This window comes from Hibiscus syriacus, unplaced genomic scaffold, assembly GCF_006381635.1.
Source record: "Hibiscus syriacus cultivar Baekdansim isolate YM2019G1 unplaced genomic scaffold, ASM638163v2 tig00110206_pilon, whole genome shotgun sequence".
NCBI lineage: Eukaryota > Viridiplantae > Streptophyta > Magnoliopsida > Malvales > Malvaceae > Hibiscus > Hibiscus syriacus.
In genome coordinates, this window is record NW_024062627.1 from 797,419 (window position 1) to 825,380 (window position 27,962).

At 31.7% G+C, this 27,962-nt stretch overlaps 5 protein-coding genes and 1 non-coding gene across 8 annotated transcripts; 5 read left to right on the plus strand and 1 right to left on the minus strand.

Moving 5' to 3' along the window:
• Positions 1-716: 716 nt before the first annotated feature.
• LOC120219404 (protein PHOTOSYSTEM I ASSEMBLY 2, chloroplastic-like) lies at positions 717-2,386 on the plus strand. Of its 2 annotated transcripts, XM_039216220.1 has the most exons (6): positions 717-780; positions 1,311-1,390; positions 1,550-1,706; positions 1,825-1,917; positions 2,039-2,189; positions 2,234-2,386. In XM_039216220.1, exons 1-5 carry the CDS (start codon positions 717-719, stop codon positions 2,167-2,169), a joined length of 525 nt encoding a protein of 174 aa, XP_039072151.1. In that variant the 3' UTR covers positions 2,170-2,189; positions 2,234-2,386. The 2 variants fall into 2 exon arrangements, with proteins under 2 accessions (XP_039072151.1, XP_039072152.1); XM_039216221.1 differs by lacking the exon at positions 2,234-2,386 and having other exon boundaries at positions 2,022-2,203.
• Positions 2,387-2,393: 7 nt separating this feature from the next.
• LOC120219400 (BTB/POZ and TAZ domain-containing protein 3-like) lies at positions 2,394-5,960 on the minus strand. Its single transcript, XM_039216215.1, has 6 exons — positions 5,795-5,960; positions 4,374-4,737; positions 3,984-4,114; positions 3,355-3,661; positions 2,827-3,140; positions 2,394-2,634 (listed from the first exon to the last, which is right to left on the minus strand). The coding sequence occupies exons 1-6, from the start codon at positions 5,803-5,805 to the stop codon at positions 2,505-2,507; spliced, it is 1,257 nt and encodes a 418-aa protein (XP_039072146.1). The 5' UTR covers positions 5,806-5,960; the 3' UTR covers positions 2,394-2,504.
• Positions 5,961-10,136: 4,176 nt separating this feature from the next.
• LOC120113447 lies at positions 10,137-10,239 on the plus strand. The gene has a single exon (XR_005515305.1). It is a non-coding gene; the product is annotated as a U6 spliceosomal RNA (small nuclear RNA).
• A 5,116-nt stretch (positions 10,240-15,355) lies between these two features.
• Positions 15,356-27,694, plus strand: LOC120219401 (KH domain-containing protein At2g38610-like). 2 transcript variants are annotated; one of them, XR_005525301.1, is made up of 8 exons: positions 15,356-15,499; positions 15,678-15,766; positions 16,638-16,789; positions 17,776-17,892; positions 18,009-18,125; positions 18,338-18,481; positions 18,762-19,164; positions 27,682-27,694. XR_005525301.1 is itself a non-coding variant. In XM_039216216.1 (7 exons), exons 1-7 carry the CDS (start codon positions 15,420-15,422, stop codon positions 18,906-18,908), a joined length of 846 nt encoding a protein of 281 aa, XP_039072147.1. In that variant the 5' UTR covers positions 15,356-15,419; the 3' UTR covers positions 18,909-19,342. The 2 variants fall into 2 exon arrangements, 1 of the variants encoding a protein (XP_039072147.1); XM_039216216.1 differs by lacking the exon at positions 27,682-27,694 and having other exon boundaries at positions 18,762-19,342.
• LOC120219403 (NAD(P)H-quinone oxidoreductase subunit N, chloroplastic-like) lies at positions 20,342-21,438 on the plus strand. The gene is made up of 4 exons (XM_039216219.1): positions 20,342-20,809; positions 20,894-21,010; positions 21,158-21,243; positions 21,361-21,438. Exons 1-4 carry the CDS (start codon positions 20,405-20,407, stop codon positions 21,422-21,424), a joined length of 672 nt encoding a protein of 223 aa, XP_039072150.1. The 5' UTR covers positions 20,342-20,404; the 3' UTR covers positions 21,425-21,438.
• Positions 22,488-24,431, plus strand: LOC120219402 (protein PARTING DANCERS). The gene is made up of 8 exons (XM_039216218.1): positions 22,488-22,623; positions 22,893-23,017; positions 23,104-23,192; positions 23,267-23,362; positions 23,474-23,568; positions 23,702-23,742; positions 24,084-24,167; positions 24,262-24,431. Exons 1-8 carry the CDS (start codon positions 22,551-22,553, stop codon positions 24,409-24,411), a joined length of 753 nt encoding a protein of 250 aa, XP_039072149.1. The 5' UTR covers positions 22,488-22,550; the 3' UTR covers positions 24,412-24,431.
• Positions 27,695-27,962: the final 268 nt, after the last annotated feature.

The window sequence follows — 27,962 nt, forward strand, 5'->3', positions numbered from 1 at the left end:
AAATTGATTATAAGTTAATGTTTATTTAATTATTTTTAAATTGTATTATACAAATCTTATATATATGATTATTACTTAAATCACTTGATAAGTTTTATAACAAACACATATTCTTTTATGATTTTCATAATTTATGATAAAAGATTCTAAGAAAACTATAAAGTATCGAGAGAATAGCTCTAGACTACTTAGACCACTTGATAAGCTCTCTATACTTACAGCTTCGCTAGAATCTTTTACCATAAATTACGAGAATTATAAAAGAATATGTGTTTGTTATATAACTCAAAAAAGAAATTATTAATACTACTTAGACCTTTAATTATTTTTTATTATATTAATTTTAAGTAAAATATTTAAAATTTTAATACTTGTTAAATTAAACTACAAATGATTTGATATTCTCTAAATAAAATTCAAAATCAAAATTATGGATAGGAAAATGATGTTAATAGAACTATACTCTATAACATAATCATTACTCTTGCGACTGGTCGTATATTAAAAATCTCAGATTAAAAAAATATACAGGTTTAATCGTATCAACAAAATCTTTATTTGAAACATGCCACGTAAAAAAGAATGTGATGAGATGGGTCCCGCCAATGCCAAAATTGTAGACCGTCACCACAGGATCTAATCTATTTGGGTGTATGAGTATGATTTCCAAGATTTTCAGTGGTTAAATTTTAGCAGAAAAAAAGAAGTTTTAAGTTATGGCTTACTCTTCAATTCCACAGCTTCCATCTTTCACTCTAAAATCTTCCCCATCATCTCACTGTAAGTTCCTTCTTTCTCTTTATATATTTAGTTGTAAAGAATTGGAGTGATGTGTTACTTTTAGACCGCTGAAACTTTATATTCATTTGGTTCTTTTGTATTGTTCATTCCCGCTAAACAATTTTATCCAATTTCTGAAACTTTGTGATTAAAATCCTTTGCAGAAAGATTTATTATCCCTTCATGTTAACTTTCTCAAATGAATTTATGGGTTTTTTCCAGTGATTTTTTTTTTGGGGTGGGGTGGGGTGCTTTTCGATGCTTTAACTGAAAATTGGATTAGAAGCCCAAGAAATTTCATAATATCTAGTTCATGTTGAATTCCCGGATTACGTAATACGATTTATTTGAAAAGAAACGAGCAGAATTTGGCCTTGTTCATGTTGATTTTCCATTTAGCTTTGAATTTGAGGTGTTGCGCCTTCTGCTGCCAAAGCATGTATCTTTTGTATTTATGGGTTAACAATACAAGTGTTTTGAACACTGTCTTTTGTTGTTCTAAACGACAGCAAACTCAAGGTCGGTTGCAGTTCAGATAAGGTCCACTTTCGAAAATGAGAGCTCCGCCACCGGAGTTTCGAATGATTCATTCGAACCTGCTAAGAAGAAGGTTTCACTCATCGCCTTCATTTTGTTCATTTGGTCAAAAACTGATATGCCCTAAGGCCATTTTATACTTGGGATTAGCACTCGATCGGGATGAATATTTCATTATTTGCAACCTTCCTTGTAGTCTTAATTTCCGCTTCTGACTATTCTTTTTCTGCAGTCAGCTGAGTTATCGACATCACGGCGTTTGTGTCTCGCATGTTTATGTTCAAATCTAGCTTTAATTGGCAGTTCTAGCAACTCTGCTTCTGCAACGACCATGGACGGTAACGAAAGGGCCGTGTGCCGGAATTGTTCAGGGAGTGGTGCTGTACTTTGTGAGTGTCACATTGCAATTTCTTTCATACTCTTTATTCTAACCAAGTCAACCGTGCATGTGTGCAATTGTTGATCCTCTTTTTTGATTCACAAGATGTTAATTTGTTCTTTATTTAGGTGATATGTGTGGTGGTACAGGAAAATGGAAAGCTCTCAACAGGAAACGTGCTAAGGATGTTTACGAGTTTACGGAATGTCCAAATTGTTACGGTATGCACTCTTCTTCCACTACATGTTTTATAATACTCGATGGCACTCGAGCTGAATCGGCACCCTCTGTGATTTGAATATATATGTTATGTATCTGAACCCTGGCTACTGGTGTGAGCAGGTCGGGGAAAACTGGTTTGCCCTGTTTGTTTAGGTACTGGTTTGCCAAATAATAAAGGTCTTCTAAGGAGGCCCGATGCAAAGAAGTTGCTTGACAAGATGTACAACGGTCGAATTGTGCCGATGTCTTAGGCGTGTCATGCATCTAAGCCTGGGATGTACAACGGACGGATTTTGCGATGTCTTAGGCGTGTTACGGGATGTAAAACAGTCCGAGTGTATAACATTTTTGAATGTGTTCCTGAAAACTGGAGTGCAATTCATGGACCTATATTGGGCACATTGAATTTCTTCAATCTACTCCTATGCATACAGTTCACTAAATTAATTGTACCCATTAAATAATAAAAAAATTATTTTAACATGATAACATTTATTTTTAGTGCTAGTATATATGGGGGCATTAACCAATTACAATAAAAAGAAATACATGGTAATGCCATTTTCCCAGTTATGATAATAAGACGTCAAAATAAACCTGAAGATTGGCATGAGAATGACCCAACTGCATTCTTTGCTGCAATAACTTTGCTCACTAACAGCCTCCACTTTGTCTCATCTTTCTTGCTCTGCCTCTGCATTTTCCCCTTAAAATGCCTATCAAATACAAATGTCGGGAAAAAATAATCATCAGTTTAGTGGATTTTAATCATCGACAACTACGATAATGGATCAAATCTTTCCATCAGACTCAATCAAAATGCAAGAGAACAAGTGCGAGCCAGCTTTGATAAGCAATGTTTCTCAAAAGTGGTTGATATCATATTTTGTTCAACTGTTAATGCTTACCTACAGAGAGGAACCTTGCAGGAATCGAGCTCGTTGCACATGCGGGAATGCAGTTCAATAAGCTGCCACATGCGCTTGCAGTGCACACATCCACCCGGGACCCGAGTCTCACAATTCGAGAAATGACGCACTAAAGTTTCAAGTCCTTTACAAGCTGGAAAATTACAGGTGCCCTGGTTTCCATTTAGCACCTTATCACGAGGTCCAATCGTCCTACAACCATCCTTGCAAATGTGGAGCAGGGCCTCCATCGCCCCATACAATTGCAAGTAGACCTTCTTCTCTTCCATTTTTCTCTTCCTCTCTTGCTTTCTCTGAGGGAAAGAAAGCAATAAATTAAACCGATGATGTAAACACATGACAACATCTAAAACATAGGGTTAACCATCACTGAACTCCATTTCATAATAATAAGAAGCCAATTACTTTAACATCAAGACAAGATCATATTTTCCATATCAGTCTTTTACAGATAAGGCAAAGAAATAATTAGTTTGACCAAATATTCTTAAAAAGGTTTTCACTTACAGTATCTGCTTCAACAACTGACTCTACAAGTTCTTGCTCAAGAGCAGGATTGGCGCACTTCATCGCTCTCCGTCCTTCAGTTGAAGATATAGATTTGAAATTCTTTACTACCATACGAACACAAATTAAGGCAAGCCTAGGTGCATCACAGTTCCTTGCTAACTGAAGAACATCTATCACATTGTCTTTGGTAAGCCAACCTTGCTCCAGTGAGCAAATACAAACTCTTTTCAGCGACGGAATTGAGTAGGAATGTGACAAGACTAAAAGATGGAGAACAAACTTTTGCAGCTCCTCCTCTTCATAGCTGCATTTCCGTTTAATAACACAAGGGACACAAATAAAGAACTTATGCCAATTTAGACCTTTTAAGGCAATGATGAAAAAGAAGAGAAAGGAAATAAACAGATCAAGTTGAAGAGAGTCAAGAGACTGCAAATTTAGTTATTAGTATCACGCCATAACTGTCAAATGATACATAACTAACATGTTTCCCGGTTTTGGTCGCCACTTGAAATAATGGTGGAAACAGACAGTAAATAGGCATCATATAACGAATTAGCACCTGATTCAAAAACTACCACAGATGTTATATGCAATAAGTATGCAGAAAAAGATTTCAAACATACCAAGATGAATATAAAAAACGAATAAACGCATAGACAGCTCCATGAGGTACTCCAGGGATTTTGATGTATCTCATGCCATGCTTGACTTTCAATATCCGGATAACATTACCCAGAACAGGTGATGCAATACTCTGGAAAAGTGATGGAAAATAATTTAGCTCATAAAGCAGAAATCAAAATACGATAAATTGAAAACATTACATTCCTATAGCTTCAACCTCTCCACATGTATATGGTAAATAAATTAGATGCAGTATTCTTCCATTTAAAAGGAAACCACAACCGTGCAAATCCACTATCTAACAAAAGAAGAAAAGTTTGTAACATTATGATGTAAATCAGGTCACCTTAGTTGTTCTACAGATTCGGAGGAAAACATAGTTAACTCACCAAAACATTAGAATGAGCTAGAACACATGATTTTTCATTGGTGATAATACAAACATCTGCGCCATACCCTTCCTTTAAAAGCCTGTCCCATGTATCCTTTGTTTCTTTCGGGACAAAACTACATTCACGAGGCCTCTTGGAATACTCGGTTCTCGTACAAATTTTACTTGGGAGAGGCGGTGGCTTTGGAATGGTATTATTGGATGCAAATGGAATAGGAGCTTCCAGCACAGGTAAAATATCAGCTGGACTTGCTTCCTTTACGCATACATTTAAAGATTTACAAAAGAGCTCACTAGGCGAGGATAGCCATGCAGAATCAATAGCTGGTGGAGCCATCAAATTAAACTTCTTCTCAGAATATCTGCACTGAAGTTACAAAAAAAACCAAGAAATGAGAACAGAGCAACTAAAAGTGCAAAACATAAATCAATCCAAAATGAGTTCTGAAAGACGTAAAACAAACTGCATAGTCAATAAACTTTATAACATGGAGATGAATCTGTACTAAAATCAAATAAACAAAGCAGAAAACCTAATAGAACCACCAGGAAAAGTATCAACTGCGTCCTTGTTAAAGGCTAACTACCCTTAACTTACCCGTAGTCCAGGAAAATTTTAAAACAATAAACAAGGATATCCATAAGACCAGAAGGCAAAACCCATAGAACTATATACCACACAAAAATTTTAATAGCCATAATAATACTTTAATAAATCACTAAATATAACTTTTTAGTGTTGCTTCTGATTAAAAAATATAATTTGGGGGGGGGGTATTGGATTAAAAGTATCAACTGCCCACAGGTCCATTTCCAATATGATAAAAATACGAGGGTGTTTTCCGCATTTAGATGAAAGAGAGAATACAAAACCCTTCAATTAAATAAATTTCCTTTTGGAGGCCAAGAAAATATGGTAAAAAAAAAAATCAGCATTACTCTTTCGTTATTTCTTTAACTTTCCTTCTTTTCTCGGCAGCAAATTAACGATTTATACCTTTACAAATAATGAATCAAATCCTCCTTAGCACAAAGAAAAGCACTCGAGATTAGCTCGATCTTCTTCGGAGTTCTTGAAAATCTGACTACAAAGCTAAAGAAACTGAACAAAAAAGAAATACTTATAAAAATAAAATCAATTATAAGGAAAGACTCATTTCTATTTGCTTCATCTAAAAAATATGAAAAAAAAATACACCAATATATATATATATATATATATATATATATATATAGATATAAACTTTACTTCACATAAAATTTATGCACTACAGTAGAATCAATTGCCAATAAATATATATATTTATATTTAATTAAAACAAAGAAACAAAAGGAAGAATGAGTGAATTACCTCCAAAAAAAACTTCTTAAAGGAAATATGAATTTAAAAGAAGAAAACAGATAAGAATTAAAACTGACCTTTGGATCATAAGGCTAAAGAAAATGGAAGTGAGAGCTGGAGGAGGAAGTCAGTGATACTATTGGAGCTTAAGAAACGACGCAGTTTTAGAGAAGAGGGAAGCGAATAGAGAATGATAGGACTGAGTAAGGTAGACGGAGACGAGACGAAAGTTCGCTAATTTGTTTAATTGGTGATAGATAACAAATCTATTTATATTTTGCTTTCTTTCTTTCTGTTAAAATAGTGGGTAAATTACACTCAATACCAATGAACTTTAGGCCATGTATCATTTATACCGTTAAGTTTTTAATTTCTCCAAGTATAGCACTAAACTTAGGTTTTAACTCCAGTTAAACCATTGAATCGTTAAATTTTAACGGCATGATGACATAGACAGATCTTTACATCATTGTGATGGTATGAACAAACGACATCATTTTTTTATGATTATTGATTCTCGAAACAACATCGTTGTAGGCATTGAACTTTAGGGGTATATCGATTTTGTCATTAAACTTTTAAATAGTTTTATTTTTATACTGCACTTTTCCATCCACCACGATAGTCAATCATCACTTGTCACTGATCACCTTTTGTGACAAGATTTGTACCAAAATGTTCACATTTCACTCCTCTTTCTTCTCATATGATTGAGTTTTCATGAAACCCACTCAAAATTGATGAAAATACATTTTAATTTTGACGTGCTAATACTTTTATCTCTTTCGATGATCGTTTGATGAGGCTAGTTTTGAGATATGTTAATCTTCTCAAAATAATGTTTCTCACCGTTCAGATTGCTGAACAAACACTCCAATTCCCTCAAATCTAAGAAAGTCCACAAATCTCTAAAAATAATAGTTTTTTTAAAATTTCATTGATTTTGAGTATGTTTCATTAAATATCAATCTTGGGAGAAAAAAATGAGTGAAATGTGATTATTTTGGTACATATCTTGCTGTGAAATACGACCGATGACAAGTAGTGATTGGCTACTAGAGGCGACCAAAAAGGTGCAATGGCAAAAATGAAATTATTTAAAAGTTTAATGGCAAAATCGATACAGCACTAAAGTTTAATGCCTTAAATAATGTCATTTTAGTGCATCAATAAGCACACTAAAACGATGTTGTTTTATCCATTTCATCATATTGTTTGAATTTCAAAGGTCCAATGGCATAATTAAAGTTAAAAGTAGAGTCCAATGCCATAATTGGTGAAATTAAAAGTTTAGTGATACAAAACACCACCTAAAGTTCAATGGTATATAGGGTAGTTTACCATAAAATAAAACCAATGGCCAATTACACTTGTAGCTACCCAACTATCATATCATTGTTGTTTTGGTTATTTAACTACAAAAACTTTTGATTTGGTCATTACTAATATACAAAAGGATAATTTTAATACTATTTGTTAAGTCATTAATAGAATGACGACTTGGTATTTTTATTTTGTATATTCTATAGTTATATATATATATATATATATATATATATATATATTAAAAGTATATATTACAAAAAATAAAGGATTTATTAAAAAAGGATATTTTAGTTTATATAAAAGTTTCTTCTAACTCGAGTTTTTATATATTATAAACAATAGCGTGCTTAACTCCAATATTATATTTTATAACAATTTGATTTTGATTTTTAAATATATTAAAATATATATAGTTATCAAGTTTTAAATATAAATATATATTTTAAAATATAAATATTACATAAACAATATATGTTCATATATGTACTATATTAGATATTTTATCAAAAAGGCACATACCATATTAAAAGTTTTAAAACTATAAATATCACATTAAATATTTTATTAAAATATAAATGGTAAATATGATATTATTCTTTCTTTATGATAATAGAAAATGCTTAATTTGACTTTAAAGGGAACATACGAGAATCGCGGTGATATGAAAATGTTATTATATTTTTAATTTAATATTGATAATTTTAGTCATGTGTTGATGAGTAAGGAAATATATATATATATATATATATATATATATATAATCATGTATGGAATTTTAAATATATATATATAAGACCACTCACAATGAATAAATTAATAAATAAAATTAAATATTATTTTTTAATTTAACTCAAATTAGAAAAATTGATTCCTAATTTTATAGATTAATAATAATAATAATAATAAATTTAAATCAAGTTATAATATAAAACTCGAATAACTCAATTTTTTTAATAATGAATGAATTTGTTTTCAAGTTTAAGTCAATCTCTTAACTTTATATAATATATGTATATCACATATGAAAAGTATAAAGAAATGCATATGTATATCGTATAAGATTATAGAAAATCATTTAAATTTGAATCAAATAGTAACATAACATTATAGATATTTACAATTAAATTTAAACAGACTCGAACAACTTGACTCAACTCGTCTTGAAAAAATTCAAATAAAGTTAAAATTATAAAATAAGACTCGACAACTTAACTAACTCAAAATTTTTTTACTCGATTATACTTAATTCGATCGAATACTCACATCTAATTTATTCCATAATATTTTGTCTAACTTTGGAGACTCTTATTTAGTTATTTGGTTGTAACTATTTTTATTATTTCATAAAAAAAAATATTTTAATCTCCTTTTAATAAATTCTAAATTCAGGCCTGAAGCTACTTGCAGTCATTTTTATGTATTACTCTGTTTCTGCCGTTTTATCATCTTCATGATGGCCTTAAAGCATGACTCAAACTTGGATAAGGTTTGCGAGATTAGGGGCGGACCTCTATGGAGCTCAGGGTATCCCGGGCAACCCAGTGTCACCCCTAATCCAAGTGTCACCCCTCAAAAGTGTCACCCCTGGGCTCTTGCAACCCCTGACGAAGGCTCTTGGGTCCACCTCTATGCGAGATTCATCTTCCTCCCCCCCACACCCACACACAAATGAGAGGGAAGAAGACATGTAAGTTAGGCTTTCACTTCATGATAGCAGTGAACTAGGAACGAGCAATCCCTCCACAAGTGCCACCCCTAATCCAAGTGCCACCCCTCAAAAATGTCACCCCTGGGCTCTTGCAACCCCTGACAAAGGCTCTTGGGTCCACCTCTGTGCGAGATTCATCTTCCTCCCCCCCCCCCCACCCCCACACACAAATGAGAGGGAAGAAGACATGTAAGTTAGGCTTTCACTTCATGATAGCAGTGAACCAGGAACGAAATGCCATTGAATTAGTGTCGTATAGTAAGGGAATTACTACGAGAACTATATCTTTTAGTTTTTTTTAATCAAAATGGCATCCTAATAATATTATTGATCTAAAATAGCACTTTTTTTTAGTAAAGTACATATTTGAGAAGTATTTTTTAAAAGACATATTTTGAAGGATAATCTTTGTCTATATGACAGGTTATACGAGTAGTCTCTCTCACATTGATGTTACCTTTGACCAAAATGAAAGAATTGAAAAATAATAAATGTGTGGATTTTATTAAAAAAAAGAAACAGCACGTGTCAAAGTCTTTATTTGCACGAACACAAGCAATAGTCGATCAGACGACAACAATGACATACGTATATAAATCTTATCTTCACTCAATGAATGTATGTTTAAAATATTATATTTAAACATTTGAAAAAAACTTGTTTTTGAGCTCAAAGATATTTCTTAAACTTGATCAGACTTGTCCCAATAAGACTGTCAAAGATAATTTTAGATATTGAGATACCAAATATTTTTTTCAATATGTAAACTTATAAATGCATTATTGTAATTATCCAAAAAATATAATAGATAATTATAATATTATATTATGTGGGATTGAATTTTTTTTATCTTAAACCCAAAATTAACTCGATCCAACCCCACCCCACTCTTAAAGAATATCAGACTCATTCCAAACTTGAATTTTTAAAATAAAAAATTTACTCGATCAAATCAAATCATATTGAAACCTATCGTATCCGAATTAAATGACCATCCCTAATTATGCCATCATACTTTACCAGGATCGAAATACGGAGATGAAATCGAGAAAAGTTGTTAACCTTCAAGGCTAATGTGAATTAGGAAAAATAAAATGGGATTAAATTTTACAACTTTACAAAGTTCAGAATTAAACCTTGATTTACTCCTTTTTTTTTTCAAAACTGATAATGGCTTAAGGAATAAGGGTAAGTGATCAGCTGAGCTTGCCTGGGTCGGGTTGATGTATCAGACTTGGACCATTCGTAATCAAAGGCTTAGCCAGCATTCAATGGACCTCAATCACGTAGTTCACTGCTCAGTTAGAAACGAACCATATATCCCACACTGCTAAAGAACTGAACGATACGAGCATTCATATACAAGAAAGTGGCGATAATTGTTCGTCCCTTCGGGGACATCCGATAAAATTGGAACGATACAGAGAAGATTAGCATGGCCCCTGCGCAAGGATGACACGCACAAATCGAGAAATGGTCCAAATTTTTTTTAATCATTTTGCAAATTTTACAGCTCTGTTTCCATCTCTTTTTCGCTTCAGAATTTAGAGGTTTTTAGTGTTTTTAGTTTATTTAATTTTCTGGGTTTGATTCAATGTTCATCTTCATGGGGTTTTTTTTTCTCCAGATTGTAGGTAAATTTTTTTTCCTGGATTTGGTCTGTTTAAACTCTGTGGAACAGTGAATACCTCAATAGCCATCTATTTGCTTGCTTATTATTGTTTTTCTGCAAATTTTCTGCGTTTGATATTTATCTTCACTGGTTTTGTGTACTGAAGATTGCAACTTAGAGTTTTTGTTACTAGGTTTGGTCTGTTCGACTCTCTGAAAGAATAAATACCTCAAAATCATTTGATTAGATTTTGCCGGAATTGACTTCTGCTTTTGAATTTTGTTAATTTTAAGCAACCAAAGGATCCTTCAATTTCTAGAGTTAAAACTAATGGGAAAAAACATATATTTTTATGATTAAATTATATATTGTTGATTGGTTTTATGCATGCCGTAAAGAATGGAATTTCATGCTCAAATACTAACTTTATGTAGGAATTTGACTTACCATTGATCTCATGTCGCATTGTAGTTGAATCATAGGTTTCTTTCTAAAGCTTTGCAATTCAAACAATGTGATCTTCACAGAATTTGTATTACATAGTGTTTATATATTTACTACTCACCATTGATAATTGTCTGATATATTTGCCAGATTCCTTGAACTGGGGTATGAATTTCTACACTTAGCCATGTTCCTCTTTAGAAAATTGCTAGTGTTTGTAACAGAGTTTTAAATTTGCAATGTGTCTATGCAGTCGATTGATATCTCTTTTCTTTTTTCCCTTGAAAGTGATTCATTTTATGATCAGATTTCATGTTTCTTAGTATGGGAATTTGTCGAAAACGACTGGGAATTGGGAGCTTTGATGTAACATACCCATGAGAGAGCCGACAGACGAGAACACACTGTGGCGTGAAGGTACTTGAAATTATATGCATACATACACAGAAGAATACCATACATTTATGGAATCATTTGTTACAGTAAATGGCATGTCTTGGAACTAGAGTTTGCTTCTCGAGCAGTGATTGATTTAGGCCTTCTTTACACTAAATCGTATGAAATTCCTTAATACTAGATTCTGGTTACATCTTATAAAAGGAAAGGTCGTTCTTGTGGTACAAAAGAAGCCTATTGCTATTATGAACAATGATTATACCGTGTGCATGACTGAGTACAATCTTGTGGTGATTATACCGAGTAACTTGAAGAGCGTAGGTCTCAGATTGATAATGATCCGGAACGAAGAAGGCTGTTAAACCATTAATGAGATGGAAGTTGACTTTAAACAATGTTTCTTTTTGTGGTACATATGCTGAAACGGTAGAACACCTGCCGTGCCTTCACAAAGGAAGTCCTGCAGGAAGGAATTAGGAGTGGAACTCCCAACTCCCATTGAAGAGCAAAAATGAGTCTTCGGTTAGCCACACTGTTCTCTCAAACTGATCAGTACAGGTGCAAATCACTATCTATCACATATTGGTATAACAGAAATATTGTTCATGAAAGATCGGGCAAAAACAAATAACAGATTGTATTGTTTATAAAAGCTTACATGGAGGAATTGGGTGTTTTGAGTTCTGTGCTTAACAACTCATGTATTAACAGCAGCTAGATTGAAACCCCAGAGTGGGGAATTTGTTAGTTTTGATGTTTCTTCTAATAATCTAGTATGATTATACGGTAGTATATGTTCATAATATTTCTTAACCATTGACAATACATATACACACAAATCCTACAGATGCAGCTGCTCGAATCCATAACCTTAAGAGAAAATAATATTTTCTTTAATCACTAAGGTGACTCAATGAGTTATAATGCTTCTTATATTCATAGGAAATCTTTTTATTTGAATAGTATAGAGTGATTATAAAGTTTTGTTCAAAAATTTTCTTAGTTTATAAATAATAAATATATATAGTCTGTTTGAACCTTAATCTTCCAATAAGAACAATATTATCTTCTGCAACTTAAGTCACTCAGAATTTTATAGTATACAATCTTAATTTTACCATTATATGAACAATTATTTAAGTTAATAATTGATACGTCTTAATTAATGGAATAACACAAATATACAAGTAATTATATAAAAACTAATGATTATATAAGATATACAATTACGTTAATATTTTAATAATTAATTTAGCGATTATAATTACATACATGACTAATTTCAATATAAAATAATGTGTTATATTTTTAATGAATAAATTTTTAAATAAAATTAAATATTATAAAGTACATAAGTAATAAATAGTTGAATATTGATTTCGGCAAATTTGCTTTGGGTAACCATAGATTAATATGTAAATCGTAAAAAGAAAATTATTAAATTACTAAAGATTTGCTTTCGCAAATTTCTTATACAGCTGTTAACACTTTAGAGGTTTTTTCTTTTCTTAAAAATATTTGTTGTATTTTTTTTCTGCTTAACGATGTTATTATAGTTTTCGCAACAATTACTATAAGTTTTTAGGGTGTGTTTGGTTGGGGAAATGTGAGATTTTCATGGGAATGGAATCCACATTCTCCTGTTTGGTTGGCCGGGAATATCATTCATTGTAATCTTACATTGCCAATAGTATATTTTTTGGAGTATATTACCGGAAATGTCATTACCTCCCTTTCCTTAAGTATTGTTGGATTATCAGCATTTTGGATTAAAATGCCCTTAAATTTTTTATTTCTTTTAAAAATATATTTATTTTGTCATCGAATAATAAAAATTTTACGAAAATTAAATTACAAATTTATCCTTAAACTATTTTAGATTTACAAAAAAAATTATAATTAAAATTTTATATGAAGTACATGGATTAAAATAAAATTTTACCCTTTCATTAAACCTTTTTATATTTTAATTTTATAAAAAAAAATATATAAATTTTATGAATTTAAATTTTTTAAAGAAATTATATAAATATTTTTTAACTTATTAAAAAAACAAATATATAATAAGGACAATTTGATCAAATATACATTCCAATAATATTTTATTCCTTTAACCAAACACGATAATCTTACATTCTTACTAAACCAACCAAACATAAAATACAACATTCCCAGAAATCCTATTCTCTAATAATCTTTTATTCTACCGATAATCTTACATTCCGTAAACTAAACGCAATATTATTTATTTATTTATTTATTTAGGGTAAAGTATAGTAATGGTCACTGAACATTTCAGAAGCTTGCATTTAGGTCCCCCAACATTTAAAACTTGCAATACAGTCCCCCAACATTTATTCCGTTTGCAATATGGTCCCCCAACTTAAACCACAGTTAGAAAATTAGGATAAATTATATAAATGGTCATTAAACTTTTCAGTCACTTGAATTTAGGTCCCCCCAACTTTTAAAACTTGCAAAACAATCATCAATTTCATTCTAAACCTCAATTTCCAAAGTAATTCAATTTTATTCTAAACCCTAAATTCCAAAATACTTAAATTAAATTCAATTATGTCAAAGTTATTATTATTTAATTTCATCTTATTTCATGTGATACGTATTTTTTATATAAATATAATAGTATAATTCTTATTTGTTGAAGAAATTTTTTAATTAAAAAAAGTAGTTAGGATATAAAAGAGGTTGAAAATAATTCGAATTTTAAATTTATAAAATGTTATTTTGACGTATAAATAAAAGTGTAAACTACTCGGTTGACAACTTAACTATCTAGCCCTTTTTACTTTTGTCATCGATCTTTTAAATTTATCAATCATACCACATAATTATTTAACTGTTTCAACTAAGCCACTAGTCGTTACCAATTGATAAAAATGATGATGTGGCAGTTAAAAGGAATCGACATTATTATACATTCAGTCTTTATTATTTATATAATCAATTTGGTCCTAAATTAAATAAAATTTAATAAATTAATCATTTAATTAGGATCTGACATGTGTTAGCACATGATCATGACACGTGTCATTGGTGACACGTGTTACCACCTAATTATTTATATATGCTATCAGTTTGGTCCTAAATTAAATAAAATTTAATAAATTAATCATTTAATCAGGATCTGACATGTGTTAACACATGATCATGATATGTGTTATTGGTGACACATGTCACCTCCTAATTAGAAGAAAATTAAGTTACAAAGAAGTAAAATTTGGGTCTTTGGCAAACTCAAACCTGAGTCACGCAAATGAAAGATATAGGGTGGAGCCACTAAGCTAACACCATCGTTTGTGTTAAGAGACATACAATAATACATATACTAATAGTATGACCAATGCCAGAAAAAAAAGAATATAATGTAAAATGGAAATAATGAGATTTGAACTTCGGCAAAAAATTTGAAAGCAATAAATGATGTGAAAATATTATATTTTTTACAATAAAAAAATATTATATTTGATAAATTGTTTGATAGATTTAATATATTTTTTAAATATTAGTTGATACAATATTTTAAAAGAATAAATTTAAGATTTATATATTTTTAAACTAAATTTAATAATTATATTTTTCATATTTATAATTCATGATTATATATAATCTTAAGTTGAGTATTTCTAATATAATTAATAATTTTAATTTCTTATTAAAAATAAAATATTCAAAAAATATAAATGATTCATACATTAATATATGAATATATTTTTTTATTTATACATCTAAATATAAATATACATTTATATAAATATATTTTTATTCGTTGTGTCTGTGCCTTGAACTCTTTCTTCAAGCCTATATTACCTTAAATTGAAGTATTTTAGAATTTAATTGAAGTATTTTAGAATTTAGGGTTTAGAATAAAATTGAATTACTTTAGAAATTGGGGTTTAGAATGAAATTGATGACTGTTTTGCAAGTTTTAAAAGTTGGGGGACTGAAATTCAAGTGACTGAAAAGTTCAATGACCGTTTATATAATTTATCCTAATTTTCTAACTGTGGTTTAAGTTAGGGGACCATATTACAAACGGAATAAATGTTGGGGGACTGTATTACAAGTTTTAAATGTTGGGGGACCTAAATGCAAGTTTCAGAAATGTTCAGTGACCATTACTATACTTTACCCATTTATTTATCAAAACCCCGTTCTTTTATTTCTCCAAGGGACTGAATCCTAGAAGGCAAAAACCATGTCAGGACTGTACAATTCCAACTTCTCCCCTGCAGTAGCTGCTTCTCCTCAAATTAGAAGCACTCCAGAGGTTGAGAGGTAATCAAACTTTAAATTCATCTCCTTCTTCTCATCCAATATTAATTCCAAACAAATCAAAATAGGCCGACTCTTGCTCATCTTTCTCAATTTTCTTTTTTAATTTTTGTTTTCTTCTGGGTTTAACAATTTTTTTGATCTGTGTGAGTTTTTGGGTGTTTTTTTTTGCCTTCCCCAGTCAATACTTGTCAGAGCTGTTGGCAGAGCATCAAAAGCTTGGACCTTTTTTGCAAGTTCTTCCGATATGTAGCCGACTGCTAAATCAAGGTTACTACTTACTCTCACACTCTTGGATCTAGGCTTTTTTTTTCTGGGTTTGTTCTGCTTTTAAATTATTCATGTTAGATCAGTCTGATAGAGTGTAGTTAATGCTTATCCTATTTGATTGTGTTTTGGTCTTGGCTTTGATTACTTGACTCAATGTTTGTTAGTTTGCTATATGTTCCAATGCTGAAACATGATAACTTTCAACACTTTAACTAGTTGTTTATGACAAAGTCACTCGTGATCATTGTTAAATGGGCTTTAAATGCCATTGTATTCAACCGGCATGCATTTCGAGTATCAAGAATTCCTAGCCTAGGTTCTACCTGGGTTCTTATGTGATTTTTCCCCCTTTTGATTAAAGTGCCATGTATTTGTCATAGATACATTTGAAGAGATTCTTAAGTGTTGGATTTTGAAAACTTATTGCAGTTGGAGTTTTACTTATTTCTTCAGAAGAAAGTCTGAATATTGGAAAGCTAGGATAGAAAAGGAGTTGCACTTGTAAGACCAATTCTTCTGCTGTATTTGAATTTCAGAAATTCTTTATAGTATTTGAGTGCAAGAATGTGAGCTAATTATCGTGATTAGTTTGCACAATAAATGTTTTTTCGTAGGCTTACGTACTCCCCGTGTATTCTTTCCATGCTGCAGGATGTTCTCAGAAAGCAGATTTTATGTTTTTATTGTTCTTGCCTTGAAATGGTTAATTAACAGAAATTGGTTTTGTTTTACTTGTGGTCAATGTTCCATCTGCACTTTACAATCTTTCATTATCCTCTGTGGTCCTTTATGTCTTTCTGAATTGATTTTGAATGCTATACTCCTTTCATGATGCCATTCCTTTCTCGTATATAACTGTCTTCATATGCAGAGATATTTCGGGTCTCAGGAATGATGTCCAACCAAGGATTTGGCGACTTTGACCAGATGCGGCATAGAAGCCCCAGTCCCATGGCTTCTTCAAATCTTATGTCAAATGCTTATGGGACAGGATTAAGCAGATGGAATAGCCTTCCTCAAGAGGTAACTATTTTAAAAATTCATTTTAGCATCTTTATTTTGTACATGTGTGTGCGTGTGTCTAAGTATATATATAATCCACATTTTTTCTTGCTTTGTTGATTGAGTTCTTTTCTTGTAAATGCGCAATATCTTGGGCATGCCTGTAAGTTGACAATTTGGGTACACTAAAACTGAAGAGAAGAGTTCTTTTAAGCTTTTAGTTCTCTGACATTCGCTTTAAGATTATATCTGGTAGTCGCCAATATGATGTTGATGTTACAAAAATTGCCAAGGCAAACCATAACATCTAAGTCTTGTTGTCCTATGACATAATAAAGATCACAAATAGACAATAAAGTTCGAAGTGGTTTCCCTTGCTTTCTTAGTATGACCAATAAAATCTAATATCAGTTTAGTTTCATACCTTATCTGGAACACTATAGGTTTAATTTTTCTGTTCAGGAAATACACGTAAAAATGCTGGCTCATGTTTTGAATGTGTTGGCATGTGCAACTTAGGCATATCTGAATGAACATATTAGTCAATTCATGAAATTAGAATGAGGAAAATGGCCAAATTGTCACTAACGAAAGCGCTCCTGCCAAATAGTGAATATTTGAGATTCACCTATCCTCTATTTACCTGGTTGATGACTAACAAAACAATAGTGTAATCTCCAATATTTTATTTAAAGACGGATCCACTTAAGTAACACAGATGAGAATCAAGCTTATTTCTTGTCGAAAGTGCTATGGTTTCCAAAATGTTATTTTCATTTTAAAGTGCTTGACATACAAAGAGTCCCACTAAATACATTCGCTATCTATCAGTTTATTTTTATCCCCCCCCATATGTCTTATTTCAACTGGTTATCATTCTAAATCTGTATATTTTAACATTTTAGTACCTGTCCTTTAATGAAGCATTGAGAAGTTATTCTTGGAAAGTCAAGTGAATTGAGCCATCTGATCTTTTGTGGTACGGTTGATTTTTTTAATTTTAACAGAGACTAAGTGGACCTCCTAGAGTGTCAATGGACTGGCAAGGTGCTCCAGCAAGCCCTAGTTCGTACACAGTGAAGAGGATTTTGCGTCTTGAAATTCCTATTGATACATATCCAACGGTAAGCCTTGTATAAAAAGCGCTAGTGATTTGGATTAAAATTCTGAGATTTCAATTGAATGAACAAACCTTTTTATGTTTATTGATTTCTAGGCTCTGCTTTTCCTTTGTTTTTAGTTCAATTTTGTTGGTAGACTTCTTGGCCCCAGAGGCAATTCATTAAAGCGGGTAGAAGCTACTACCGGCTGCCGTGTATACATTAGAGGCAAAGGATCAATAAAGGATCCAGACAAGGTAACGCTACCTAAGTTTCTACTATTGTTGTTTTTGTCGTGGTTTGCTGCCACTAGTTTTGTGTTGCATGTCTCAATTATGATTCAGCTGAAACTAGCTGGAAGCTGCAATGAATTTCTAGATGGCTAAATTCAAGGAAGGCCGCCCCCCATCTTTTTATTTTGACATTAAAATTGAATAGAGAATAGTTCTCATTTTTTTTTCATCTGAAGGAAGAGAAACTGAGAGGCAGACCTGGGTACGAGCACTTGAACGATCCACTCCACATCTTGATTGAAGCTGATTTACCTGCTAACGTTGTTGATATAAGGCTTAGACAAGCGCAAGAGATCATAGAGGGGTTACTCAAACCTGTGGTATGTCCCACAATTTTTTATCTAGAAAGTATGTTAGCCATGGTTTATTTTTATATAGGCATTTGTCTCGAAACTGCATTATTTATTAAGTATAAATTTCCTTCTTTTGCTTGTGTGAGCTCTTTCCTTCGCCAAATATCGACATCCTCGTGATAGCGCTGCAGAACAATTTGACTTGCATTCTCCTATTCTTTTATCAACTTGCAGGCCTTTTATGGTGTTAAAACTGTTAATAAATATTTCATCTTCCGAGTTCTAAACTTCATATTCGGATATGTAGGATGAGTCGCAAGATTTTATCAAGAGGCAGCAATTACGTGAACTGGCAATGCTAAATTCGAATTTCAGAGAGGAGAGTCCTGGTCCAAGCGGCAGTGTTTCTCCATTTAGTTCCAGTGGGATGAAGCGCCCCAAAACAGGATACTGAGAGTTTAACCAGAAATCATCTACGCTGCTCCAGGATTTCATAGCCAAGTATACCTTCTGCATTCTCTGATACATATCAATTCAGCACAGCTTGAAGATATTAGGTTAACAGTTTCTGGTGGTGATCTTTGCATTATTGAATTGTTTTATGTTGTTGGCTCAAGTATAGGTTTGGTAAGGTCAGTTTTCCTGTAAACTCGATACGTTCATTGGATTTATTCTTGTGTTAGCAGAGCTTTGAGGAGTGTGGAATATATGTTGCAAGTATTATAGGCCGGGTGAGGTTGTAGGTGTGTCGTGTTCGTTCCATTGCTGGTCTCCTTTGCTTTGAAGTGTAGTTTATATGGAGAAGCATAGCAATGTAAGTTGGGTGTACAAGGAATGTACTCTCTTTTGGTTTGATCATCCCAAGCATATGGATGTTCATCTTCACCATCAGTCTGGTTTAATGTTTTATTTGAGAGACTGTTGTCTTTGTGGTCCATTTGATTTGTAACTTTGTTATAGCTTTAATGAAGTAAATTTGTTGAAGATTCTCCAGTTCTACCTGTCAAAAGAGTTTAACACCATTTTCTTTTAATGGAATTAACCTTTATTATTAGAAAAAGGTCAATTACTATTTAAAATAGTTATTATTTTTAGAGCTTTTATGATTTTGCATATCTAATATTTTGTAATATTAGGAATACCAATTTTAATATATATATATATATTTGAAAATAGTACCCTTGACAAGAATTGGTGTGATAAGCTTGACTTAAAACTACGGTGTTAATGAACCGAATTTGAACGAACAAAGTTATATTTGTAATCTTTTATTTAAATTTTAAAGGTGATCATGTTTGTTTGTTTAATGTTTGTTTAATGTTTGGTAATCGACACTCTTTTTATTCTTTTATTTACAAGTCAATGGAAAATAGTAAAACTATGTAACCAACCCTTAATTTCTTTAGGCTTTATAATTTGAACACCAAATTTCACTTAATGTTCAATTTAGTCCTTATCTTTACCAATGTATAAAATGTAAAAAAAAATAGAAGGGAAATGAGAACCGAGTAAATAAGTTTATAAATGAGCCAATAAACAAGCTTATAAATGAGTCGACAAACAAACTTGTTTGTGAATATAAATGAATTGAATATACCTATGTTCGTGTTTGTTCGTTTATTAAATGAACATAAAGTTTTTGTTCATACTCATTTATTTTACTTAATAAACCAACTGTATTTGTGTGGTTCACAAACATTTCATTAAAGGCTACGTTAATTTAGAACCCCTACTTAAAACTCATTTAGCAAACTAAATATTTTTGGTTTTATCCAAATTGAAAATGGAGCGGCCATTTGTCCATTCTCGTCGATCGCTTGGCTCCAGCTTTCTTATCTTGTTTTCATATCCACCATACAACATTTTCACCCGCACTCTATCTGCACATTATCGATGGATTTCTTCCTATTACTACAAACAAACATCTGAAAAAGAACTCTCGGGGAAGCAATGGCCACTAGTCCTGCAACATGTTTTCATTTGCAGCACATGGCGTCAACTTGGGTCACCAGCAACAAAGGAAGGGAAATAGCCATGCCATTAAGACCTGCAAATGATCATCACAGCAAGACATTTAAGATCAGCAAGAGATGTGGAACCGTGAAATGCAGTGCCGGGGGAGAGAGAGGGATAGTCGACTTCATCGGTGGAGATCTTTTGAAATTCGATCTGGGGCGTTGGCTATCGGACGTGGAAGAGCACAAAGCCCTCGCTATTTACACCCCGCACGAGGGAGGCTACGAGGGCCGCTACTTCACGCGTCTCCGGTATCAGGGTTACTATTTCCTCGACCTTACCGCTCGTGGCCTCGGCGATCCAGAGACTACGCTCACCAAGATCCATCCTGTTTGCCCTGTATGCAATGCATGCTGAATCAATGCGCTATATTAACTTCGTGCTTTTCCCTGTTATATATTGATTTGTATGATTGAATTATAGCCTCATGTTGGAAAGCAACCAATAGCAAGGTGGTATTTCCCTCCAGAAGTTGATTATAGGCTGCAGGCTTTGCCTCCTGAAGCTAAAGGACTCATCGTCTGGGTAATCGAAGCCAAGGTATATTAGATTATTTCTTTCTACTCTTTATTTACAATCTGTTTTTCCCATTAAAATTTTATAAATTCATTCCCTCTAAAATTTTAAAAATTATCAGCCTAACATAAAATCTTGAGTCCGTTCCTAATAACATGGCCTTTTGCATAGGTTCTGTCCAAGTCGGAGCTGCAGTTTCTTGCTTTGCTGCCCAGTCTCCGGCCAAAAGTGAGGGTCATTGCCGAGTGCGGAAACTGGTATAAAATCACACTTCCTATATCCCAATTATTCCAATTTGAGTGATGATTTGAAAGAGAGATTATTTATTTGTTTTTTTTGTGTGTGTGTGTGTGTGTGTGAAAACAACAACACAGGAGAAAATTCATGTGGAAACCACTCAAGGAAATTGCAGGCCTAACTGCTGAGGAAGGAGCATGAAACAACTGTAATCCAGAAAAATGTAGATGTTGAGAGAATCGACTGTAACACTCTCTAACTCTTCTGTTGCAGTGGCCCAAGTCAGGTTGGGATATGATGTAATTATTATTTTTATTCAAATTCTGTAATTTAATCCTTTTAGTTTTGAAGACGAAGCAAATAGGTCGATTTATTTATACCTAACGTTTTCGTGTGAGAAATATGAAACTTATCAAAATGATGACACTTCGTCCAAGCTTCATTTCAACTTAACTACCCAAGCTTGAGGGTAATGGCTTATTGATGAAGGGTGCTCGGGGTTGACCATGTATAAAATTAATAGAATTTGTAAATTTAAATAATTAAATTATTTAAAATTAGAATTAAATTGAAAAAATCTAGAAGTGTTGAGGATTAAACGTGTGATTATACCAATTAAAAACACATCAATATTTTTAAAGTACAAATTAAAACCCTTAAACTACCCATGATTCATTAACTCCTAAATTAAGGACAATTACGCTTAACCACACTCATGCCCTTAATTGTTGCAATAACAACGATGCTAATCAAAACATTTACAGTTTGGTGACTAATGATGTAATTACTTTGTTTAATTTTATTTAGGTAAAATTTTTAAATATTCACCCGACTCTTAATAACTTTCTAATTGAGTCACTCAACTTTAGAAGTTTATAAAATAATTACTCGACTTATTAAAAGTGTTGTTGTCATCTCCACTAATCGTCGCGCCTCGTTTAACTATTACCAAGACTTACTTGATTGGGAGTAAAAATGAAAGGATGGAAGAAGAGTGAAAAAGTGGAACGAAAATAAAATTTGAGTGTGTTTGATAGAAAATAAAAGTCAAAGAGAATATTAAATTAGCACAATATTTAAATATTGAAAATTATATTATTAAAATTATAAATTTGTCTTTTTATCATTCCCCAATAAATTATAAATTTAGTCTTTAATTTTTATAAATTATTTTTATTTGATCATAATTTTAATAATATAAGTAGTTTACACATTTTATTTTCGGTCAAAAGCAACAAGAAAAAGAAAACAGCGATTTGTATTCCCCGCCCGAGTTTTTCACCGTTAATTTTGTCTGACAAATCGAAGATCTAAATTTTGGATCGAAATGGCGAATTTCAAACCAGGCAATGAAGATCAAGTGCTTGAAAATCCATGTTCCAAGGTTACGAAGAGTTCAGGTAGAAAGAAACTCTCCATTGCCTCTGTTTTATTTTTGTTTGAAGCAAAGGACGGTTCATTTTTTATTTCACCGAACAACATCGTTAAATGATACATTATGCACTGCTGCTATTTTGAATTTGAGAAATAAATTTTCATATAGAATTAAGCAGCTTCTGTTTGATGATGCGATCTTTGATCGCGAGTAGAAATCAGCTTTTCTGAATCATTTTTAGTGATTGCTTCTTCTTTTTTTGTATTTATCAATTATTTTGTTTTAAAATTGCAGTTTCCGCTGGAGTTTGCATGATGAACACTACCTGGAGGGATCAACAACATCCATCTTTCATCAATTTCATCTCCTCCTTCCTCGTTGCAAATTCTTTCCGCCTTAACTTTGTTCCAATTTCCCCTGTATTTCCATTGATTTCATTTTTTTTCATTTCTTTTCCTCGTATGGATGAATGGTTTTATAACTCAGCTGCACTTATTATGTGCAGGACTTCATTTTTAATTGTGGAGGATTGTCAGTAGCCTTCATTTTTGTAACAAAATGGGATCGCTGCAATGTAGAAACAATATTCAGCAGGTGAAATATTAACAAATGTTCTTTATTTGATCTTCTATTATCATATTATAATTCATTTGATCTGACATTTACAGGGCAAAGAAGCTCAAGGCTCAGTTTGCGTATCTCTACGTCACTGTTAACCTTCCAACTAGGGACCAAAATGACTCTTTTCTCTGCTCTTACTTCAAGTAATTCTTGTACCGACCAATTTATTATGATTATTATTTGGTTTTTCATGTTTTGGCCGTATATTTATAATTATCGAATAACTAAATTATAGGTTTTATGGATCTGAAAAGGTATGAAATGCAGCTTGGTAAACCTACATTTGTGCCAGTTCAAGACATTGAGATGGGGTTTGAAAAGATTGTGAAGATAGCCCACTCTTGTGGAGGTAACATCCTATCCTATGGATGAATCTTACTTTAATGCAATTATTAAAAAAATGGTTTTTCTTTTAACATTGCTAAGATGGAATTGGAACTTTTATTGTGGTGCATGACTGATAATTTGCTATATACATGCAGTTAGCAAACAGCAGGAGGTTAAATCAAAATTGAAAGCTGAGGTTCGTCGGCAGATTGTAACTTTCTTCTTTCTTTCATTCTTTATATATGTATATTGGCATTATTTATTTACAGTGTAAACTTTTTTAGTTTTACATTTTTTTAGGATTATTGAATGAATGAAAATAGACAATTGAAATTAATAATAGAGAATAAAAAATATTCACTGAAATTTTTTAAAAAGGTGAAGAAAACATGGAGATAATGTCAGTAGTCTACACCAAGTGTAGGTAGATCCTAATCATATATATTGAAACATAAACTATTAACCAGATTTCAGACTTCAGTTTCACTTGAATTTGTGCATTTTACTTCTTCTTTTTTCATTTTCTTGCATGTGAAGAAGAATCAATCAGTACAGGGGATGGAAAATTTCATTAGGGTAATGACATCCATACCAGGGATTGACAACCATGATGCAAATGCGGTATTTATGTTTGCGTGCTTGTTCTGTTTTGGAATAAATAGGCTTAGATGTTTACATGTTCATGGTTGAATAAACTCATTGGTTATGTTTACAGCTGAATCAAACAATTGGTTCAATCGAAGGGATTGCTAAAGCATCAAAAGAATACCTTGTGGAGACTACAGATCTTTCTGCAGACAAAGCTGAGATAATTGTAAGGTTTTTCAGAGATTCAAAGTTTTACCTTAGTCCTAAAATCAATTAAAGAGAAGAAACAAATAGAAATCAACACTTTTTAGTATGCATAATTCGTATTTTCAAACTCTTTGGTTTCACTTTCATGAATACAGAGGTGTTCACAGGTAGTGTCACTCTTCGAATTATCTAGACGTTCTCTATCCAATTTGGATCTGATTCAGTGGTTCATTTCAATATAAAAATATATATTTAAAATATTTTTATATTAATATTTATGCATGGGATTCGCTAATATTAGTATTAAGGCATAATGTTAAAATTAGCCTCCCAACGTTTATCAAAATGGTCATTCTGCTCCATATTCTATTTTTTGGAGCATTTTGGATCCCAAAGTTTCATTTTAGGGCAAAAATGTCCCTAACATTTGAAAAAATAATCACTTTGTCCCTTATTTTTTTCAAGAGTATTTTAGCCATCAATGTCTTATTTTAGGTTAAAAAAGACTCTTATTTTGGAGCATTAATCGTGTGTTAAAACTAATAATTTTCATCTATAGAGTGAACATTTTGCCCCAAAGTAAAACGCTGGGAACCAAAATACTCCAAAAAAAAATGAATAGAGGCCAAAATAATCATAGATTCACTTTGATCGGGGAGAAATTCAAAAAAGTTTGATTAAACTACACGTGTTAGCTCTGTTGACCAATTGACGAATATTTTAACTAAATCTCTTGGAGTTCTACAACACCACAGTTTGACGATCAAGTTGAGGCTGAAGAATTTTTTTTTCACCCTCCAACTTGATTGGGGAGTGCAGAGAGTAGTTAGTTTGTTATGGTTATGAGTGAGTTAGTTCAATCTTTTCTTTAGTTGATGTGTATAAAAAACATTGCATTATTCATTTTGAAATACAAGAGAAATTATTCATACTATGCATCTACTAACTTAACAGGACGACCGTCCCCAACTCCCCTCCCCAGTTCATCCATATCTGCATATATACTTTCTTCCAACTTTCCAGATCTTTCACCTCCAAGCCTCCTTTAGCTTTACGTACTAATTTACCTTCAACTTACTATCGCTCCCTCAGTGGATGACTCATTTATCTTTCACAAGAAACTAGAAAACAATTGATTGATCTTCTTGATCATTGGCTTAGGCCAATAATTTTGAATTTGGAAGATAGCAAATGGCACCAACTTCATTCTTCCAATAAAACCAAGTTGTTTTCTAAACCCTCTTATCGTACAAACGACTCTTAACATAATTAAAGAATGCAATTTGTGTTTTCGAAACAAATTTTATCGTCATTTCACTATAGTTATCATTTTCGCGTTACTATGATGACTTGATGTGACACTTGTTGTTCAATTGATCTGTCAATCACATGTTGATCTACTACATTAGGATTAACTCGATAAAAATAAAAGTTCGAGATCCAAAAGGAAAACAATAAAAGTTTAAGAACTGAAATGATTAAACTAATAAAATTAAAGTGTCAGACAAATTATTCTGCTTATAACTAACGCCTATTGGTTCAATTTTTTAACTTTATAAAATTATAAATATAATTATCTCTTCTCTTTCAAAAGAAGAAAATGAGCTCATCTCAATCCTTGTATTGTAATTGCACTTACAATGTCAAAAATAATAATATAAATATGATACACATATATATGGACATTATTTTTTTAATAAATCGTTATTTAATTGTGCTTCAAGTGGACATCTATAACATGAAAAAATCCAAAAACCTTTTTGGCTATCCATATTATTTTAATAAACAAAAATGTAATTTTGAGTTTATGAAGGAAAAAAAACTTTAAAATTTATAATTGAGATCGTAGCAGTTTGACAGTTAGCCGAACCCATGTGTATCATATCCTGCATTCACATGTTTTCCTTTCACTAATTTCGTTGCCCTTTTTCTCGGATCTTCATTCTTCAATCATTTCCTCTATAATAAATAAATAAATAAATAATGTAAATAAATTATCTCAACATAAAAAAGATATCTTTAATTCCCTGAAATAATATTAATATAGATTGTATTTCATTTTTCATAATATGTTTAAAATGTCCGTAATCCATAAACTCATAGCTAAAGGAAATTACGTAGTCACATAAGTTTATATATGTGGATTTTGATATCTCACAATGATAATATTAACTGAGTTAAATTTTGATTTTTTATTATTTTTAAATTGGTTCTCAAAACGATGATAAAAAAAGAATATTTGTTTTTTATTATATATTAATGACAGATTTTGGGATGAAAATAAATATGAGTCATGCATGACAACGCGTATGGCAGCAAATTAACTGACCCTATTTCCATGTGTAATGGGGTAAGAGGGAGACAGGATAGTAGGCTGCCCCAATGCCAGGTTGAGAGTAGTTTCCGTGGGAGACCTCCGGCAGTTCAGAATTATGAATTGCCTACCGTGAGACTCGATCCCACGACCACAAAGTTAAAAACCTTGTACTCTACCAATTGAGCTGGACGGGGATGCATTTGCGTTTCCTTTTGCTAGCTAGCAGGCGTCAATTAAGTTGGTCCAACATTATTCTCGCGACTTATTTATATACCTTTTCTTACCCTATTTTTATTTAGCTATATATTATACCACATCTCCACCTTTTTTATATTTATTTAATAGATTGATTATGAATTGAATTTTTATACTTCAAATCTAAATGTTTATTAATACTATTCCTAAGTTTAAATAAATATATATATATATATTTAATAATTATGGATAATTATAAAACACATACATTTATAAATATAATTACTCGAATTCGATCTTTTTCACATTGAATAACACTCTACTTTATTATTAGAACAACTCAATAATTTTTTAAATATGTATATCTTCTTTGTCGAAAAATGATAAAGAAAATATAAAACTCAACAACCATGGTGTTGACATTGTAAGATAATATTTTATTATGGATATGAAATAAAGAAATAATAAGAAAGGAAGAGGCAATGATGAAGGGCGCGTGGCATAATGTTTGGTACCGTATGGGATTACTAATATTATGTGCCTTCAACTTATGATAAGCTGTAAACAGCGTATGCCATGAATTCTTGAATGCTGTGTCAGCCAAAACAACTGGGTTCACACTGCAAAGTCCTTGAAATGTGCAATACTACAACTTTCCACCTCTTATTATCCAATTCAATCAAAAGTATCATTTAAATTGGAGGAATCCCAGTTTTGCTGAATTGAATTTTGAAAAACATTTTTAAAAAGTGATATAAAAAACATTATGAAAAAAATTATAGGTTATAAGCTAAAATATAATGTAAAAAATTAAAATAATTAATTTAGATATGATATTAAAAAGTAAAAAAAGTAAGTAATTTTATATTTAAAAATTAAAAATTATTTTTATATAAATTTATAAAAAAAATCTATGCAAAACAAAATCATACATATTTTAAAATGTATTTAAATTTATCATTATTTATTTTCGTGTACGAAAAGACTCGATCAGTAAAATGATCGATGCAATAAAATGTTGAGAGTTCAATATTTTTTAAATAAATAAATTTATGATGTATTAACAATTTAAGTTTGATTTTGATTGATAACATACGTTATCGATATTC

Bases quoted from the DNA above. Each gene is read 5' to 3' on its own strand.
- LOC120219404 (XM_039216220.1), top strand. From the start codon at position 717: ATGGCTTACTCTTCAATTCCACAGCTTCCATCTTTCACTCTAAAATCT. The intron at 781-1,310 runs GTAAGTTCCTTC...GGTCGGTTGCAG, and splicing joins ATCTTCCCCATCATCTCACT to TTCAGATAAGGTCCACTTTC. The intron at 1,391-1,549 runs GTTTCACTCATC...CTTTTTCTGCAG, and splicing joins TCGAACCTGCTAAGAAGAAG to TCAGCTGAGTTATCGACATC.
- LOC120219400 (XM_039216215.1), bottom strand. The intron at 4,115-4,373 runs GTGAGTTAACTA...TCACTTTTCCAG, and splicing joins TAGCTCATTCTAATGTTTTG to AGTATTGCATCACCTGTTCT. The intron at 3,141-3,354 runs GTAAGTGAAAAC...TCTTTCCCTCAG, and splicing joins CAGTTGTTGAAGCAGATACT to AGAAAGCAAGAGAGGAAGAG.
- LOC120219401 (XM_039216216.1), top strand. From the start codon at position 15,420: ATGTCAGGACTGTACAATTCCAACTTCTCCCCTGCAGTAGCTGCTTCT. The intron at 15,500-15,677 runs GTAATCAAACTT...TGCCTTCCCCAG, and splicing joins AGCACTCCAGAGGTTGAGAG to TCAATACTTGTCAGAGCTGT. The intron at 17,893-18,008 runs GTAAGCCTTGTA...CTTTGTTTTTAG, and splicing joins CTATTGATACATATCCAACG to TTCAATTTTGTTGGTAGACT.
- LOC120219403 (XM_039216219.1), top strand. From the start codon at position 20,405: ATGGCCACTAGTCCTGCAACATGTTTTCATTTGCAGCACATGGCGTCA. The intron at 20,810-20,893 runs GTATGCAATGCA...ATTGAATTATAG, and splicing joins AGATCCATCCTGTTTGCCCT to CCTCATGTTGGAAAGCAACC. The intron at 21,011-21,157 runs GTATATTAGATT...CCTTTTGCATAG, and splicing joins TCTGGGTAATCGAAGCCAAG to GTTCTGTCCAAGTCGGAGCT.
- LOC120219402 (XM_039216218.1), top strand. From the start codon at position 22,551: ATGGCGAATTTCAAACCAGGCAATGAAGATCAAGTGCTTGAAAATCCA. The intron at 23,193-23,266 runs GTGAAATATTAA...TGACATTTACAG, and splicing joins GTAGAAACAATATTCAGCAG to GGCAAAGAAGCTCAAGGCTC. The intron at 23,569-23,701 runs GTAACATCCTAT...ATATACATGCAG, and splicing joins GATAGCCCACTCTTGTGGAG to TTAGCAAACAGCAGGAGGTT.